The sequence below is a fragment of the Macaca mulatta genome, chromosome 10, assembly GCF_049350105.2.
Source record: "Macaca mulatta isolate MMU2019108-1 chromosome 10, T2T-MMU8v2.0, whole genome shotgun sequence".
NCBI lineage: Eukaryota > Metazoa > Chordata > Mammalia > Primates > Cercopithecidae > Macaca > Macaca mulatta.
The window spans coordinates 63,443,696-63,461,591 of NC_133415.1; the positions used below are offsets into that span (position 1 = coordinate 63,443,696).

The following is a 17,896-nucleotide window of genomic DNA, read 5'->3' on the forward strand; positions in this document are numbered from 1 at the left end:
ACATGTCAGTATTAGAATGCTTGCTATGCCTTCCAAAAAATGAATAAACTAGAAAAATGTATGTAGGCGGGATCTACTTGGAGTTAATAAATCATATATGTGAAGTAATGACCAGTTATGTGGATTCATACGGACTACTGAAATTTGAGTGAAAAAGGACCAGTGCCAAAAAGCAGTAATTTCCAAAACAAAGAAACGTTGTTCTTGTACTTCAGCCAATTAAAATTGAATTTAGCCATGTGTGATTTACACACAGTACCTTTTTTATTACGACATCATACCACCAAAAGTCATTTTTGGCCTAGTTACTTCAACCGAAGAATTTACCTTTCTCTATATTGAATAATTAGGTCTATGTCTATTTATTTTTCAGTGATTCTAGGATGAACTGAATCTTCTTCCTTAAAAGAGAAAGATCATTTTCATGATCTTTTTTGTTTTCAGAAATCTGGCATTGTAGATTAGTATTTTTTGTTGTTGTTGTTTTTGATTTTTTTGAGACAGAATCTCTCTCTGTCACCCAGTCTAGAGTACAGTGGCGCAATCTCGGCTCACTGCAACCTCTGCCTCCCGGGTTCAAGCAGTTCTTCTGCCTCAGCCTCCCGAATAGCTGGGACTACAGGTGTGTGCCACCACACCTGGCTAATTTTTGTGTTTTTAGTAGAGATGAGGTTTCACCATGTTGGCCAGGCAGGTCTTGAACTCCTGACCTCGTGACCCACCCGCGTCAGCCTCCTAAAGATTCGTATTTTTTTTTTTTAACACTGGAGATAACCTAATTGTGGCTTTCTGTAATACTAAATTATGTCATACCGTGTTTTAGCAAAGCAAAATGAAAGCTTAAGTTCTCTGATGGCTATGTAAATACCATATTACTTTATAGAATTTAGGGGAAGAAGTTTTACCAAGAGTGAGGACTATAATGTTTCTTAGAAAACTCTTTTTCTCCAGTAACTATTAAATGAGAAAAACAGTAAGAATGGTACATGGGAAAATGGTCACTAGTCAATTAAATTACTGTTGAGTTTAACTGCCCGATTATTTGGTTTTCAAAAAAAAGCTATTGTTTAGAGATGATTAATAAAGTATTTAAAATCATTGTACCCCCTGTTTGGCTAATATACACCCCAAATGAATTTTTTCATGTTGATAAGTTTTCTCATGTCACAGTCCATTTTTTTCTATATTTTGTTTCTCTTAAGTTTTTCCCTAGTTTGTCCAGAACATGTTCCCACAAGAAATCTCTTCCAATTAGTGATTTCATTTTGGAAGCTTTTGTTCTCATTCAATATTACATTTTATTTTACTAAGACTCTTGGTTCCTGTATATATGTATACAGTTCCAAATGAATGAAGTTAAATGTGATTTAGAGCAGTGGTTCTCAATTGGGGACAATTTCAACAATGCCAGGAGACATTTTTAATTGTCACACGTGGGACAGTGCTAGTGGCAGCTTGTGGGTGGAAGTCAGGAATGCTGCTGAATAGCTTGCAATGCACAGGACAGCTCCCAAATGAAGAATTGTCTGGTCCAAAATACCAGCAGTGCCGAGGCTGAGAAATCCTAACTTAGAGTGAAATCAAGTGGCCTGGACTTGGTCTGAGTTTTCCTGCCTTTGCCATCTTTGTTCTTGATTTTGTAGCACAAAGGGTAAAAGAACTTCAGAGTACAGTGACTTTGAGAACAACCTGCCATTTTCTTTTTCACCTGCCAACTATGATAGTGAGCTTCTTAGCCTGAGGCCATTGGTTCTTTACTACTTAAAATGATGCCATTGTCCTTTATGACTGTCCTATCCAGAGACTGACCCAAGGGCAGATTGTATATTCTCCGCTGGTTGGCACGTTAGAGTATTGAATTTGCCCTCCAGTTTAAATCCTAGTGTGTAGGCATATCCCATCAACCTACTGCTAGATAATGTAACACTTAATTTTACTTTCTGGCCGCAAGTTCTTTACCCTATCAATGATTGCTAATTTTGTTTACATTTAAGTTAACTTTTTTTGTTTTTGTTTCTAATTTATATGACTAGTCAACCCACCAAAATTGTTTTAATAATATAAGCAATAGACAATTACTTACTTTTAGCTATGATTGTATCATTTTCTGATCTTTTTGGGACTGTATTTGGCGGCAGCAGCAGAATTTTGGGTGGGTTGTTTGTATTCTGGGAGGAAGAAGTGATGTTTGTATTTTGGAGTCACAACCAACTGTTTCCATTAACATGAACAGCTACATAAAGAAATAGAGTTGGGGAGGTAGGACTGGCACTTTTTGTGATTTCCTTTCCCCCCACCCCTTGGTGAGAACAGTTCTTTCCAGCTGTTCTATAATTTTTTTTTTTTGAGATGGAGTCTTGCTCTGTACCTCAGGCTGGAGTGCAATGGTGTGATGTTAGCCCACTGCAACCTCCACCTCCTGGGTCCTGGTTCAAGCATTTCTCCTGCTTCAGCCTCCCAAGTGGCTGGGATTATGGGCACGCCATGCACAGCTAACTTTTTGTATTTTTAGTAGAGATAGGGTTTCACCATGTTGACCAGGCTGGTCTTGAACTCCTAACCTCGTGATCTGCTCGCCTCGGCCTCCCAAAGTGCTGGGATTACAGGCGTGAGCCACCACGTTCTGTCTGTTCTACAGTTTTAACTGCTTTTTAGGTTGAAACGTTTATCAATCTGTAGCACTTAATAGGCCATACAGATGGTAGATGTTATTTTTCTTTTAGGAATATTGTAATAGTAGTAATGAGAGTACTGTAATGAGAGTAATGTAATCAACAATCTCCCCTTATTCTAATAAAACATACTGGAATGGTATGGCAAACCTTGCCTCGCTCCTTCTGCATCTGGTTTGTGTGCTTCTAGGAAGTGCTTTGTTGTCAGGACCTGGTCTGATTTACCCATGGGAAGTTTGATCTTGTGGGAAGCTTCAAGATGCTGAGTTGATATGCATTTCCTGTGCTTTTTATAGGATCAGATTGGTATCATTCATGGTGTTTTCAAAATTAGGAAATTATATTTATTTTGCTTATGCAACCTTGTACAAGGGATAAATGGAACTCAGAATTTTGGTTATTGAAGAATGAGCCTCACTGCACTTACTAAATGTAAGACTGATTAATGAAGCCTTAAAAAGTGAGTGAAATTGCTATGAAAAATAGTTAGAGATCTGGAAAAAAATAGAAGTTACTGAAGAGCTTACACACTTAATTTAATTTGATCGCACTGCCTTTCTCAGTGAAAAAAACCTGAAATTTAGTAATCCTTATTTGATCGTTTTCAGGTGATTTGAATGGAGCTTTAGAAAGTGATAGTTTAGGCTGGGTGCAGTGGCTCACGCCTGTAATCCCAACACTTTGGGAGGCCCAGGCAGGCGGATCATGAGGTCAGGAGATCGAGACCACCTTGGCTAACATGGTGAAACCCCATCTCTGCTAAAAATACAAAAAATTAGCCGGGCATGTGCCTGTAGTCCCAGCTGCTTGGGAGGCTGAGGCAGGAGAATGCTATGAACTCAGGAGACGGAGCTTGCAGTGAGCTGAGATCACGCCGCTGCACTCCAGCCTGGGCGACAGCGCGAGACTCCATCTCAAAAAAAAAAAAAAAAAAAAAAAAAAAAAGTTTAGTAATGGTATTGTGTAACTTACACTGTCAAGAGATGAGAAAGTGCTTTTAAAATCTGGGCAGTTGGGACTAGCTAGGCTTTAGAGAGAGTACCTTATTTGGTGAATCTGAGATAGAACTTAGCTCTTTGAAGTGATTTAAACAAATTACGTGACATTCAAAAATAGATCTAGGATTTATTATGTAATTTTAATGTAACTGATAAAATTCTTTCTCTATTTTAAGTATCAGATAATCCTGTCTTTTGGTATTTGCATATCACTGTTAAAATGATTTTCATTCATTATGAAAGAGCAACTGCTAACAGCTGACCCCATAGAATGAGAGCAGCTTTAACATAAATTGCTCTTTCTTAAATAAAATGCCAGCAGAGGGAGCCCAAGAACTATTTAAAAAGGAAAAATAGTAGAAAGAAAATGTTTCTGTCATTCATGTGTTCATTTATACAAAACATGTATTTAATATAAAGTATGAGAAAATCCCAATAAATATACCATTACAAATCAGGAAATTGGGTTTAAATTGTGGGATAAGGAGAATTGAAAATTCTCTTTTTACAGCGTCTCAATTGATAGTCAACTACAGGAGTAGCTCAGGGCACCTACAACACAACAGCACACTGAAGCATCATGGCTCTCCCCTTCCTTCCCACTCAATCAGGAGTGCTCCCGCCCTGCCACTGACTGCTATTCCTAAAGGCTTGGACTTTCTCCATCTGATAAGTCCCTCCTGACAGTTTTATAAAAACAAAGCCTTAAAAGCTGCACTAGGCCAGCCTGTTGGGAAGGCAGACCAGCTGGTGGTGGCAGGCTCTTCATCCGTCTGCTGCGTTGAGGACCAGTGGGGACACTCTAATTTGGAAGCAATGGTGCTGTGGCTATATTTCATCCCACCAGATGGCGATGTTCTTTATCTTTAGGCAGATGCTGCCAGTGTTGGCTCAGCCCTTATTTGCTCCTGCTCATAGCCCAGAAACCAACATCTATCCGTTTTTGGCATCAGGCTTCAGAGACTAACTCTTCCCACTATCCATAAAAAATGGCATTTGCCAATTATATTTTAGAAAGTTAGGAAGCTCTTGGGCTCCCCCTACTGATACTGGATTAACCAGTAGATTCATTAACAAATACAAACTCTTCCCAGAAGGTTTCAACATCCTGCATAATTAGAATAAACAATTAGAGAAGACAGCCGGAAGGGCTGCCCCTATGGTGTTATTTGCCTTCTGTTGCTGAAGGCTGAAGAGGCTAGAAATAGATCTGTGAGAAGGACGTAGTCTATACTTTGGGATGTGTAGGTAGATTAAAAATTTGCACATACGCTTTGTGTTTCTCTATAGAAAAATGAACAGTACTTGGCTGTTCAAAAGAAGAGGAAGGCAAAGACAACCTGGGAACACATGAGGCTTTAACGTATCTGTCTTTTCTTGCTACGTTGGCCTATCTTTGCTTGTACTCCAAACACAGTTTCCCACCAGCATCTCAAGTTAGACTATGGGCTGGGCACCATGGCCTATGCCTGTAATCCCAGCACTTTGGAAGGCTGAGGTGGGTAGACTGCTTGAGACCAGCCTAGGCAACATGGCAAAACCCCGTCTCTGAAAAGACAAAAATTTTTTGGGTATAGTGGCATGCACCTGAACTCCCAGGTATTCAGGAGGGTGAGGTGTGAGGATCAGTTGAGCCAGGGGAGGTCCAGTGTGCAGTGAGCTGTGATCACACCACTGCACTCTAGCCTGGCAACAGAGCAAGGCACTGTCTTTAAAAAAAAAAGTAAATTGATAAATTTTTGTAAGTGAAGGATCACACAAATTTCATAGTTTTGAGGTCTTGTAACCATATCAGCATACTATAAAATGCATTTTCATTTGGATAGAAACAATAAAACAGAAACCCTTTGTTGAAATTGTCTGTATTAAATTTAGAATCTTCCTACATACTTCTTGTTTAAGATGAGCCATCAGTTTGCCTTATGACTTAGATTAAAGGATTATACAGAGGGTGGCCAATTGGCAGTGAGTTTCCATTTCAGGTGACAAACCAAGTGACCCAGCCAGTTAAGATAATACAGGATGAGTTTTGATCATTCTCTTCTTAGTAGTAGTAATGAGCAGATGAAAAATTTTGGAAAAGACTTTATTCTAGTTATGTGGGTATAAAGTTTTATGACTACGTCAGTGAGTGTGGAATCTAGTGAGAAACAGAGCTATGGGGCTTACATGCAGGGCCAGGGAGCAAGTCCTGTAGGGGATATTCCCAGGGCAGCACGGCAAGGAGGGATGAGGGAGCAGGTTTGCCTTTATCATAGGGGAGTGAACAGCAGGAAGAAGAGAGTAGTAGCAGGTGCCAACTGGGTTAGTACTACTGGAGACTAAAGTGAGCTAGAGTACTTTGCAAGCGGATCAGTATGTCCTGTGAGATCAAGGAAAGCCCATATTCACCCTGACTAGCATGTTTGACAACTCTCTAACAAGAGAGGGCTTTGTTGGGTTTTAAGAGGAGTGGCACAGCCAGATCTTTATTTTAGAGGGACCATGGAGAGGATAAATATGAAGGTGGTAAGAAGAGGGGGACAGTGATTAGTGATTAGTTAGCAGACTGTTACAACAACCTATGTAAAAGGTGGTGCAACCCTGAAGCTGTGACTCTAGACAGAGAGGGTGGGGTGATAATTCCAGTGCCTTGGGTGGTCTTTAGAGATTAAAGTGTACTGTGCAGTTTAGAAATGAGCTGGGGGGAACTCATTCTCTAGGGGAAACTCATTCTCTAGGGGAATATAGCTTGTAACAATACTGAGATTATCCTGTGGTCCCTACCCAGCTATGGTTTTCTATTTTATGTCTCTTACATATTGTTTTTCTACAAATACCTGTGGATCATTCTGTACTTTAGAGAATAATTCAACATTGCATTTGATGAAATAAGCCATTATATCACTATAGCATTTTATTTTGGACAGTTGGGCACTTACCTGTTAAAAAGGAATAATGCAGTAGAAATTTCCACGTTTCCTTTCATCTTCCTTTAGGGTGTGTGTGTGTATGTGTGTATGTGTGTGTGGTTTTTTGTTCTTCTCAAATGTACGTTATTCATTCTGTGCATCTCCTAGATCTCTCTTTCCTTGGCATGCCTGGCCCTGAAATTCCAAATGACTTTTACAGTTCTTAACTTATTATTGTGGCTTTTTTCCTTTACTTTGATTGAAAAATAAACGACCTTATAGAACTTAAGTGGAAAATGTATTCTTGGAGTAGAATATTAGGGGTTAGTAAGTGTAGGAAACTTGACGGTATAAATGCAGATTATCTGACTATAAAGTATTTGTGAAAAGCATTTGAAACTTTATTTTTTAAATCGGTTGTTTTAAGTGGTGAATGTGTTTTTAAAATCTTGAACTGTAACCTTGCATGTTTTGTGTTAATGCTAACAGAAGTAGAGGAGTGTCAACAGTCAGAAAATGCATCTGCAGCCGGATCTGTCTATCTCACGGTGGGACAGCAGCAGCAGGTCCTTCGGAGCAGTAGCACCTCCGACATCCCTGAGCCGCTGTGCTCAGATTCTTCTCAGGGTACGTGGTATATTCAGTAATTAATACAGAACTATAGATTCTGGCAGAGGAATAAAAGCTACATATAGTATTGCTTTGTACATGTATTCTAAATATATTTGTTTCAAGGGAATTACCTTTTTAATTTGGAAGGATGTGATTTATGTCAATGAAATATTTGCACTCTTTAAACATGTTTATCTAAATTATTTGTATGTATCTGTATGTAGATATATACCCACTTTTTTAATGGTTGGCATGTTTGAGGACTAGACAGGAGTCCAAGTGGCCAGAGTAGAAGGAAGACAGAGACTGTTACAACATGAAGTCAAGTAGGGCATCAAATTAGGTATTATAGAAGGCAGAGAGGCAGGATGGGGGCAGGGACGTAGGGAAAGGGCTGTGAGAAGAGCCGTTAAAGTTGAAAATGAGAATGGAAAGCTGACCAGACTTGTGAAAAAGTTTATTAGCAGCTTACCGACTCTGCTGAGGTTGAAAATAATAACTTTTAATAGCATTAATCTACACGGTTTCACCAACAACTTGCAGCAACAACAGGGTGTGGAAAGCAAGGAGACAGATGGTTTGACCTGTAAACAGTGGATGATAGATTTGTCAGTGAAAGTGTGTGCTTAAAGTGTGTCTAGTGGACATAGTTACTCTGTTTTGGTGTCATGAATTAATTAAGAAATCAACCCTACATATCAACAAGTTATCTCATATCTTTTAATGTCAAGGTCATGCTAGTCTCATCAGATGAGTAGAGAATTATTCTCTCTTAGAAATCCTCTGGAAATAAGAAAATACAGAAAAAGCTTCAGAAAATGTATTATCTGAAAGGTTTTTGAAAGGTTTTATATAAGACTATTATTTTTTTTTCGTACATATTTGGTAGAAACTACCAGTTGCCTAGATTTTTCTTGTAGGAATGTTTTAAATTATCATTTAAATTTTAAGAAAATTTCAATTATGGAGGAGGAATAAGTTCAAGAGATCTGTTGTACAATATAGTGACTGTAATTTGTAACAGTGTATTGTATTCTTGAAAATTGCTGAGTAGTTTTAGTGTTCTCACCACAAAAAAGAATGTGATACATATTAATTAGCTTAATTTAGCCATTGCACAGTGTATACACACATTTCAAAACAACATGTTATACACATTACATTAATACAATTTTTATATGTTAAGTTAAATTTTAAAAGTTAAAATAGTTATAGGACGATTTAGATTTTCCTTTTCTTGTTTTGACTTTGATAAATTATGTTTTTCTAGAAACTTACTCATTTTTTTTTCAAATTTATTGGTCCCAGATTATTCATAAAATCCTCTTATGATCAGCTTTAGTGTTTTCAGGCTTTGTGGTGATATTCCGTTTTTTATTACTGAAACTGGTTATTTGTGCTCTCGTCAATCTTTATTCTCAAGCAATACTGAGACACCTTACTGCTCTCTTCTTCCTGTTGGTTCATCTGGCCAACACAGGCACCTTTTCTCTGAGATACCTTCCCCAAGACCCCAGGAAGGGTTTTTGTTGCCCTTCCCTGTGCACACATAAATGCACTAAGTGAACCTGTTGGCCACAGTGAACAGTAATCAATCCACTCTCTTCATAGCTCTCTGTGGGCCAGAGACCAGGTCTAAAGTATGGGCTTGACCCATAGGCTGCTGTTTTGCCAGGCCCTTAACTCCTGTTTTTACATATCTTAGAATGTTTAAATTTAATAGTTACCTATATATAAAATCATTTTCCAGTTTTATTATCTGAAACATTCCTTCTACCTATTTCCGCTACCCCCCTGCCCCACCATTTCTAGGTCAAAAGGCAGAAAACACACAGAATTTGAGTTCTTCAGAGCCTCAGCCTATTCAAGAGAATAAAGGACATGTGAAGAGAGAACATGAAGGAATAACAGTAAGATATTTTCAAACCATTTCAGTTTCTCATTAAAAATAAACATTAATTAGTGCTCAGTAAGTAAATTTATTGATGGCAGTGATAATTAAAATATTTTTTCTGTTTAGACAGTTTATAGGCTCAAATGATGTTGAGATCTTTTAAGATTTTGCTTGCTTTCTATGTAAAATTACAGTCACATTACAAAAATAGGAAAAAAATTAACATGAAAATGGAGTTCAACAGCTGGTCTGTGTATGGCACTATATATTTTTAAGCAGTTACCTTTGCCTGCTAAACCTGTGTTTCAGATTCCCCATTCCTGATATCAGTTTAGGTAGCCTCCACCTGACATGAGTTACTAGAATCAGTGAGTATTCACAAAGATGTTAAGTTTCTTTAAAAAAATAAAATAAAATGGCATTTATGTAAATATGTGTAAAGTATAAAGAAGAAAATTAAAACATAAGCCCATAACTCATTCATGTAGATAACCCCTATTCATTTTTTTTTAATGTAGCATATATTCTTTGAAAAGTCAAACATCACAGAAAGATACACAATAAAAAAGGGAGAGCCTCTCCTTGCTCCCCTCCCTCTGGACAATAACCCATGTTAAGTTTCTTTTTTCTTTATTTTTAAAAAGGGCATGTACTGGTTTACATCTGTATATTCTGTTTTCAACAATGAAATAAATACCCAGAAACCCACCATCAGCTTCAGATCATTTTGGCTTCTACGCTCCTTTCTTGTTCCTTCTCTCTGCTGGCTCCCCTCAGAGAGTGGCCTTATCTTGGCTTTGTGTTCATTATCCCCTTGCCTTGCTCTATAGTTTTGCTATATAAGTATGTATCTCTAAACAGGATATTCTCTAGTTTTCCTTACTTTTGAATTTTTTAATAAAGTATTGTTGCTTTGTTTACTCAGTTACATATTTTTAAGATTTATTCACGTTGTGCCATGTAGCAATAGTTCAAGTTTTCTGTGATGTGGTATTCCACTATAAGTAGACCACAATTTATTTTTTCATTCTCTTGTTGGTTGATGTTTAGATTGTTTCCAGCTTTTTGTTTTTGCGAAAACTGTAGCCACGTACATTCTTGTATGTGTTTCAGTATCTGCATGTTTAATGTTTTCTCTATGATGGCTATCTAGGAACAGAATTAATGAATTATATAATAAAAGAATGTTCTTCTTTATAAGATAACCCCTGTTCTCTAAAGTGGTTGCATCACTTATATTTTAGCCAGCATTGTGTAGAGCCACCATTGATCTGCATTCTTGCCAACACGTTCTATTATCAGATTTTTTCATTTTTATTGGTCAACTGGGTGAAAATAAGATGTCTTATTTTGCGTTTCTTAGACTACTAATAAGGTTAAAAATCTTCCTATGTGTTTACTGGCCATTTTTCTTTCATCTGTGAAATGCCTACTGATGTCTTTGGTTGTTTTTCTATTGTTTGTCTTTTTCTCTTTATTTATATTTACTAGTTCTTTGTACGATCTGAGTACTGATCCTATTTTGTTTATGTTTGTAGCAAATATCTTCTTCCAATATATGGTTTATATTTTTACTTTATGGTATCTTTTGATGAACAGAAGTTCTTCATTTTGATACTCTCTATTATCATTTTTATTGTTGGGGTCTTATGGAATTTTTTAAAAGTCTCAACTAGACAGGAATAAAAATATTACCTTATATTTGTAAATGTTCCAGGTTTGCTTTACAAATTTAAGTCTTTTATCCATTTGGAATTGATTCCTGTTTATGGAGGGAGGTAGGGATCCAATTTCATTTTTTTCCTGCATAGATAACTACTTGTGTCAGGTCCTATTTATTGAATTCATTTTTCTTTATTGATCTGAAATGCCACCTCTCTTTCATATATGCTATTTCCAAGATATGTAAGGCCTCCTTTTGGTGTTTATCTTGATTCTTGGTTACTTTGTCTTTCAGACAGCACAACATCTCAGTTAATGTAGTTTTCCCACCTCTGTCTCCCTTTTCCTTCTAACGGAAGTTATTTTTCTATAATCTTTTGTCTTTCATTGTTGCTGAGAAGTCTTCTGTCCATCCGGTCCTGTCTAGTTATTGTTCCTTGCTGTTTTTGTTTATTTGTTTGTCCTTTTCCTTCCATTTCACTGTAGTATATTCAGGTGCAGGAATCTTTTGGGTTCATCTATTTGTTCTTTTTGGTATATGGTGTGTGCCATGCATCTGCAAGTGCTCGTCTTCTGTCATTTCTGGAAAATTCTTGGTAACATTTCTGCATATATTGTCTCATTTTTTCCTCATTGGTTCAGTGGTATCTCCACCTGTTACATGGGACGCTGGGGTTAAAAAAAAAAAAAGAAATGCAAATATTGCTTCTTTTATATTCTCTCTTTGCTTTCCTTCTGGAATTCTGGGTGGAAATATATTAGACTTTCCCATTCTGTCTTCCTCGTCTCTGAAATGATTTTTATATTTTCCATTCTCATTGGCTCGGTTGTTTTCTGGATAATTTTATCAGCTCTGTCTTTCATCAGTTCAGTAACTGTATCTTTACTCTGTTGTTTAATACTTCCCTTGAGTTTTTTAGTTGAGCAGTTATGCCTTTTGTTTCTGACAGTTCATGTTTGTACTTTTCAAGCATATCTTGTAATTTCTAATAATCTTTTGTTGCTTGCTCGTTTTTGTGATTCCCAACTTTTATCCCTTTAAAATGTTTACAAGTTGCAATTCTGAATTTTTTATCTGATTTTCTGAAATCCTTGGGGGATCTAAGCCTGATATTTGTTGTTTCTGAGACTCTTATACATGGTGATTTATTTTCTGTAGTGTTTGATGATGATTTATTATGAGTTCCTAGCTGGCTGATCTTAATCTGCAGAAAATGTGGATTTCTAAATTGATGACATTTCAACAGCATGTTTGCATTTGTTTCTTGCACCACATGGGGAGTGCTACTTTAATCCTGGAGTCTTGGTCCTCTTGCCACTGGCAGTGGTACTATTGGATTTACCCTTGCAGTAGCCACATTTCACTGCCCTGGTTTCTGCTCACTTTTAAGGGTTGAAGGTAGATTTCTTGGAAGTTTCTTTTACTTCCCTTGAGCCCCAAATTGCAACTAAAGTTTTATGTAGGATCTGTTTCTATGGCTAGAGGATATATATATCCTCTAGATATATATCACTAGATACATATACCCTCTAGATATACCTTCTAGATATACACACTAGATGTATATCATTCTTCTTTAAGGCTGTATAATAATTTTTTCATATAGTGTTAATCCTCTAAATCTTCTAAATATTTTATTCATGGCCTGCTTCTTTTTTTTAGCTTAATAGTTATTTTTTCTTTTAATTTTTTTTCCAGTTTTGCCATGGTCAACATTTGTGGTGCATTCCTTTTTTTAACTCTACATCTTGTTCCCCCCTTAAACCTAAGGTTCAAGGCCCACAGGCAGCTGTGTCTTTTTAGAAGGTCTGCATTTCTTCTTATTTTTGTCCTTCTTCACCGGGCTTCTCTGCATGGCCTGGTATAACCAGCATCTCTTCCTGTACATAGAACTTGCTGATTACCACCCAGTACTTCCTGCCTTGAATCCTCTTCTGTCTTCCCTCTACCACTTCATGTCCATTGCCATCTTGAACAGCTCTCCTATAAAACTGAGCCAATTAAGGCAACAGTTTATTCTGTATACCTTTCAGAGACCGTTTATTTGCATATTTTGCTTATATACATTATAATTATTTTGTGTAATTTGTGTATGTTTTGTCTCTCCAAGCAAATTATAAGTTTTTAGAGGATGCAGATTGCCTCCTGATTTTTTTTAATCCTGTGAGTTTTAATACAAGGTTAAGCAATGCTCAGGAGAGTTTGTGGCATACTTAACTAGGAAGACACTGAATGAACCTTTAGAACTCTGGATGGAGTTTGTGCCTTGCCTACCAGCACACTTACCATTTGTGTGCATAACTTAATGCCTTCCTAGAGCATTCTGTTCACTATATATGTGTGCTTGACCAGAAGAACAAATAGAACTTTAAAAGAAATCTCTTGCATATAATTTGGCATTCCTTCTTAGATCAGTTTAATTGGATGTAAGTTGACAAAGTAGAGGATATAAATAAAAGTTTCAGATCTTGAGTAACATAAAGTTAAATATAGTAATTTGTGAAAATATATCCTTCAAATGGAAAACATCAATTTATTTAGCTATTATTATTGTTCGTTTCTTTTTCTTTAGAAATTTGGGCTAGAAACTTAAGTGTTATAAAAATGAAAACTTTCCTGTAGTAAGTGCAATATTTCTTTTTGTCTGAAGATTTTAGTTCGAAGAAGCAGCAGCCCTGCTGAATTGGATTTGAAAGATGATTTGCAGCAGACACAAGGAAAATGTAGGGAAAGACAGAAGAGTAAGTTCCAAGAAATGTCTGTTTCTCTGACTATAGAGTTGATATGTTCTATTTTCTTTTTACATTTTATTATTATTACTATTATTATTATCAGAGACACAGTCTCACTCTTTCGCCCAGGCTGGAGTGCTCTGGCACAATCATGGCTCACTGGAGCCTTAACCTCCCCAGGCTCAGGTGATCCTCCCACCCAAGCTTCCTAAGTAGCTGGGACTACAGGCACATGCCAATGCACTCGGCTAATTTTTCTGTTTTTTTTTTTTTTTTTTTTTTTTTATAGAGATGAGGTTTCACCATGTTGCCCAGGCTGGTTTCAAACGACTGGGTTCAAGCCATCTTCCCACTTTTTACCTTCTAACTTGAGTAATAGCTTGTCAATTTGAGAGAGATGGTTGTGAAATGGAACCTTCTTATTCCTGGAATCCCAGGATTGACAAAAGATTCATCCATACATACAATAAAACAGTTCTACTCACCTGTACCTTGAGAGGCCCGTCTTTCTACCCCTGGGCCTTTCTCTAGGAGAGTGGTACATCAGAGGCTGATGGCACGAGTGAGCAGATAGACCAGAGAGAAAAATTATCTTCCCCAGAAAGTTCCCAGAGGCTAGAAGCAAAAAGCATCAGAAGTACATTGAAGTTAATGGGATAAATGCTTTGAAATGAAATGAGGTTGGAATCCTGAGACGTATTATCATATACTGTAAAACACAGCCTTAGTACTCCGCTTTCCTGAAGTCAAGTGCCAGAGTAGCATAGTAAACACCGTCTCAAGTTCAGAACAGTTCTTAATGGGTGCAGAGGAGTTCCACCTTCACCCTGCTGGCTTAGAGCCCTTTGGGAGATGAAGTTTGGTACCTACCATTGGTCACCTGGTTACTGAGACAACTTTCAGTTCTTTGTGGGTAAATAGAGGACAGCAGATTAGAAACAGCAAGGGTAAGGGACTATTAGGAGCAGATACAGAGAGCAGCCATAAGGGTGAGCAGACAGAGATGTAGCTGCATAAAGTTGTTATGAAGTAGACAGGAGACTTTGAGAAGCAGAACTGTCTAGGTTCATTTTATGTCAGACTAAATAGTTCTATACGTCTTCATAGCCCAGCCTTATTATATTATGACAAATTAGAACTTATTAATGTTTAAAGGGGAGAATTTCTGTTATAGAAAAATATGTTGTATTGGGACACTCTATCCCCAAATGACCCTGAATGAATCACCCTAGGTCTACGTCTACCCATCAGGCTTGGAGCATACAGCATCTTTAGACTCTTCTACCCAGTAGAGTAAGCTTGCATTTGTGGTGGATTAGTTATTATCTTCTTCCTCCACCCACCCTCATTTTGTAAGTCCCAGCACACTTTAGGACTTGGTGTAGTTTGGGTATGGGGGCACTGAGTGAAGACACGTTGAAGAGTGCCACTTGAATGATACATAGTCGTGTTCATAATAGATATTTATCTCCTGTATTTGGAAGATTAATTTTCTTGACCACATGGGCACTTTATGAGCTCCACTCAAGTTCTACAGGTTCTGCCAAAGAACCTGAATGATTCCTGCTGTGTCTGCTGTTTGGTTACTTTCATATGAGTAATTGTGAACATTCTGATTTTCAGCTACTTTTTATCTTAAACTTTGGTTCTTCCGTTGTACCAGGTGAAAGTACCAACAGTGACACAGCTCTGGGCTGTATCAATGAGGCGGAGCTGTCCATGGGCCCATGGCAGACCTGTGAGGAAGACCCAGAGCTGAATACTCCCACAGATGTTGTGGCTGATGCGGATGCTCGTCATTGGTTACAACTGAGTCCCACTGATGCTTCGAATTTAACAGGTGAATTGCATTTTGGAAAAGAGGCAGTAGTGCAAACAGCTAGGAGATCAGTTGTGAATCCTTGGAGTCCTGTATACAGAGGGTTCTGAAACAGTTGTAGGAGGAAGTGTGCCATGCTCCTGACCACTGTCCACCGTAGGAGGAAGTGGTGGTATTCGTGTTAAGCCTTTATCCCTAAGTGAATTGTTCTACTCTAGAAAGAAGAGTGATTTTTCCAACTCATATATGTTGTAAATCCAGGATAAGTCAAGGAGTTTAGATAGCTTATTGATTAATTTTTTAAAATTTTTAAATAAAATATTTGGTACATAAAATGTAAGTTGTAACATATACAGTATGTAAGTTACAAGGGACAGTAATGAAGTGAACACGAGTGAGTCTGCTACCCAGCTTAAAAACTAGCATGGCACCCAAGCCAGTGAGGTCTCCCAGAGGTGTTTCTCAAGTCCCTCCCCTTCTCCCATTATTTTGGGACCCTAGCCCAAATTTGTTTTTATAATAATTTCCTTGATTTCTTTATAGTTTTACCATGCGTGTCAAGCAATATATCATTTAGTTTTGTTTCTAAACTTTAAAAATAATGACTTCATACTCTGTATTTTTTGCAACTTTTTAAATCTCAGATTGTTTGACTTCAGAGCCAAACTTTCTGGGTCGGCTTCCAGGCACTTCTGAGGAATTGCTGGGTGACCTTGAGCTAGTTATTTAATCTCTGTCCTTCTATTTCTTTGTCTTTAAATTTGGGATAATAACCCCTACTTTATAAAGGTTGTTGGAAGAATAAATGAGTGAACATCTAAGTCAGGTGCACAAAATAGTGTGGGTGGAGCAGTCTGCAGTTTTAGCTACGTACACACACACACACAGTGTGACACTGGGTAAGTGAACCTCAAAGGCTAAGTTCCCTTACCTGTATGACCAGTCTGATGAGAACAGGGAGACCATGGAGGAGCTGGGTTTGGTTTTGCTTTGTTTGATGGAGTGTTAGGAGAGACTCGTGCTCTGAGGAATCAGTGCGGGAAAGGCTGACCAGAGCCAAGACTTTTCTAGCTGCACGTTCATGTTCACATATAGATACCGTGTATGAAAACAACCACCACAAAGTAACATGTTAAGTAAAGAGAGTTATTAAAATTCCAAAATATATTTTAAAATGATTAACATAAAGGCTAAAATTTTACCTTAAATGGATTTTTTTCAAACCAAGCAAACTAGTTTTCACTGTGTTGTAAAATTTAACCAACATCTCTGATATTTGGGAAATTCTTGATAGAATATCATTAAAACTTCATAAAAGTAACATACAAAGGTAGTATTCAATAAAATTCTTTATAGACTAATAATGACTAATAATACTATTCATTGATACGAGATTTAACATTTACAAAGAATTTTGAGGCATTCTCTTTGATTCTGTATGGGAAGCAGGCCAAGCTTATCATGTCTGTTTTAGAGATGGGGAAATTGAGACCCAGGGAAATTGTTATCAAGCTGGAGTGTGAGTTCCAGAGATGAAACTGACTTTCAAAGTGTTTTGACTCAACATGCAGTGCTGTGTCTACTCCTTTACACTGTGTTCCTGTTAAAATTAAAATTATTGTAAAGCCCTTTTACCTACTTGAGAATCCTTACAGATTATCCAAGAGAAACTCATCATCGTGATACCATAGGAGGCAAAACTGAAGCTTCAGTAGGTTGAATTTACTTAAACATGGACTAGTTTTAATTATTTTTATTGAAAGGGAAGAAAATTAGGTGATTACTTCTTTTGTCTGTTCTTTGGAAAGATTAGTTTTGATCCCATTTCAGGTTATGTATTGGACAGCTCAATTTAATAAACCTCTGTGAGGTAATGTTATATGATGTACTCCATGTTGTGATTAACTCCTCCAAATACTTAGTTCTTCTTTGAAATACTAATATAGAGAATCAGTACATGCAGTTCAATAGTTCACCTTGTCATCTGTGAAAAGGACAAACTGTAATGTGAGAAGGTTTAAGGATTATCACAATTCTGAATTTAACTTTCTGTTCTTAAGAGAACAATTTCTTCATAAATGTTCAAACTAAAACTCATATGAGCCTGATTTTTAGGACATTTTGAGAAACAATTTGAGTATATCTTTGTTTCTTGTTGAATAATCCTACCAGTTATCAAATGCTTAGAATAATAAACTGCCTCCAAAATCTTAAATTCCTTCATCACTGGCAAACTAACAGTTTACTTTTATATTTGCTTTCTCACTTAAATTATGTTTCCTGAAAATAACAGCTAAATTTACTGTGCATTGTCTTAAAGTTTACCTGGGATTTGTTTTAATCATATGTGGTAAGACATACAGATATGGAGGTGATTGTCAAGGAGGAAGAATTTTCTACTCACAGATCCTGGAAACAGGGGCCATGCAGGGAAGTACCAGGAGGCAGAAGGAACAAAATGGGGCAACAGCCTTTAGTGTCATTTCTATGAAAATAGCAAGGCAAGGCAGGGTATACAGATTTAGGATTGCTAGTATGAATGACTTCAGTGGGCTCTGGAGCATACGGGCTATTTCTACTTGCCTGGTACCCACCCAGTCCTCGGATGACAGGGC

The 17,896-nt window shown here is 37.3% G+C and overlaps 1 protein-coding gene across 7 annotated transcripts in view; it reads left to right on the top strand.

Moving 5' to 3' along the window:
* Window positions 1–17,896, top strand: part of RALGAPA2 (Ral GTPase activating protein catalytic subunit alpha 2) — a 322,744-nt gene that overhangs the window by 112,737 nt on the left and 192,111 nt on the right. For all 7 annotated transcript variants that reach the window (XR_013398579.1, XR_013398580.1, XM_015149541.3 and 4 more), the window contains 4 exon segments: window positions 7,051–7,188; window positions 8,986–9,083; window positions 13,381–13,471; window positions 15,126–15,302. Coding sequence is in view for 5 of the 7 variants with exons in the window: in XM_015149541.3 (XP_015005027.1) it covers window positions 7,051–7,188; window positions 8,986–9,083; window positions 13,381–13,471; window positions 15,126–15,302 (504 nt within the window). In the remaining 2 variants the exon portion in view is untranslated.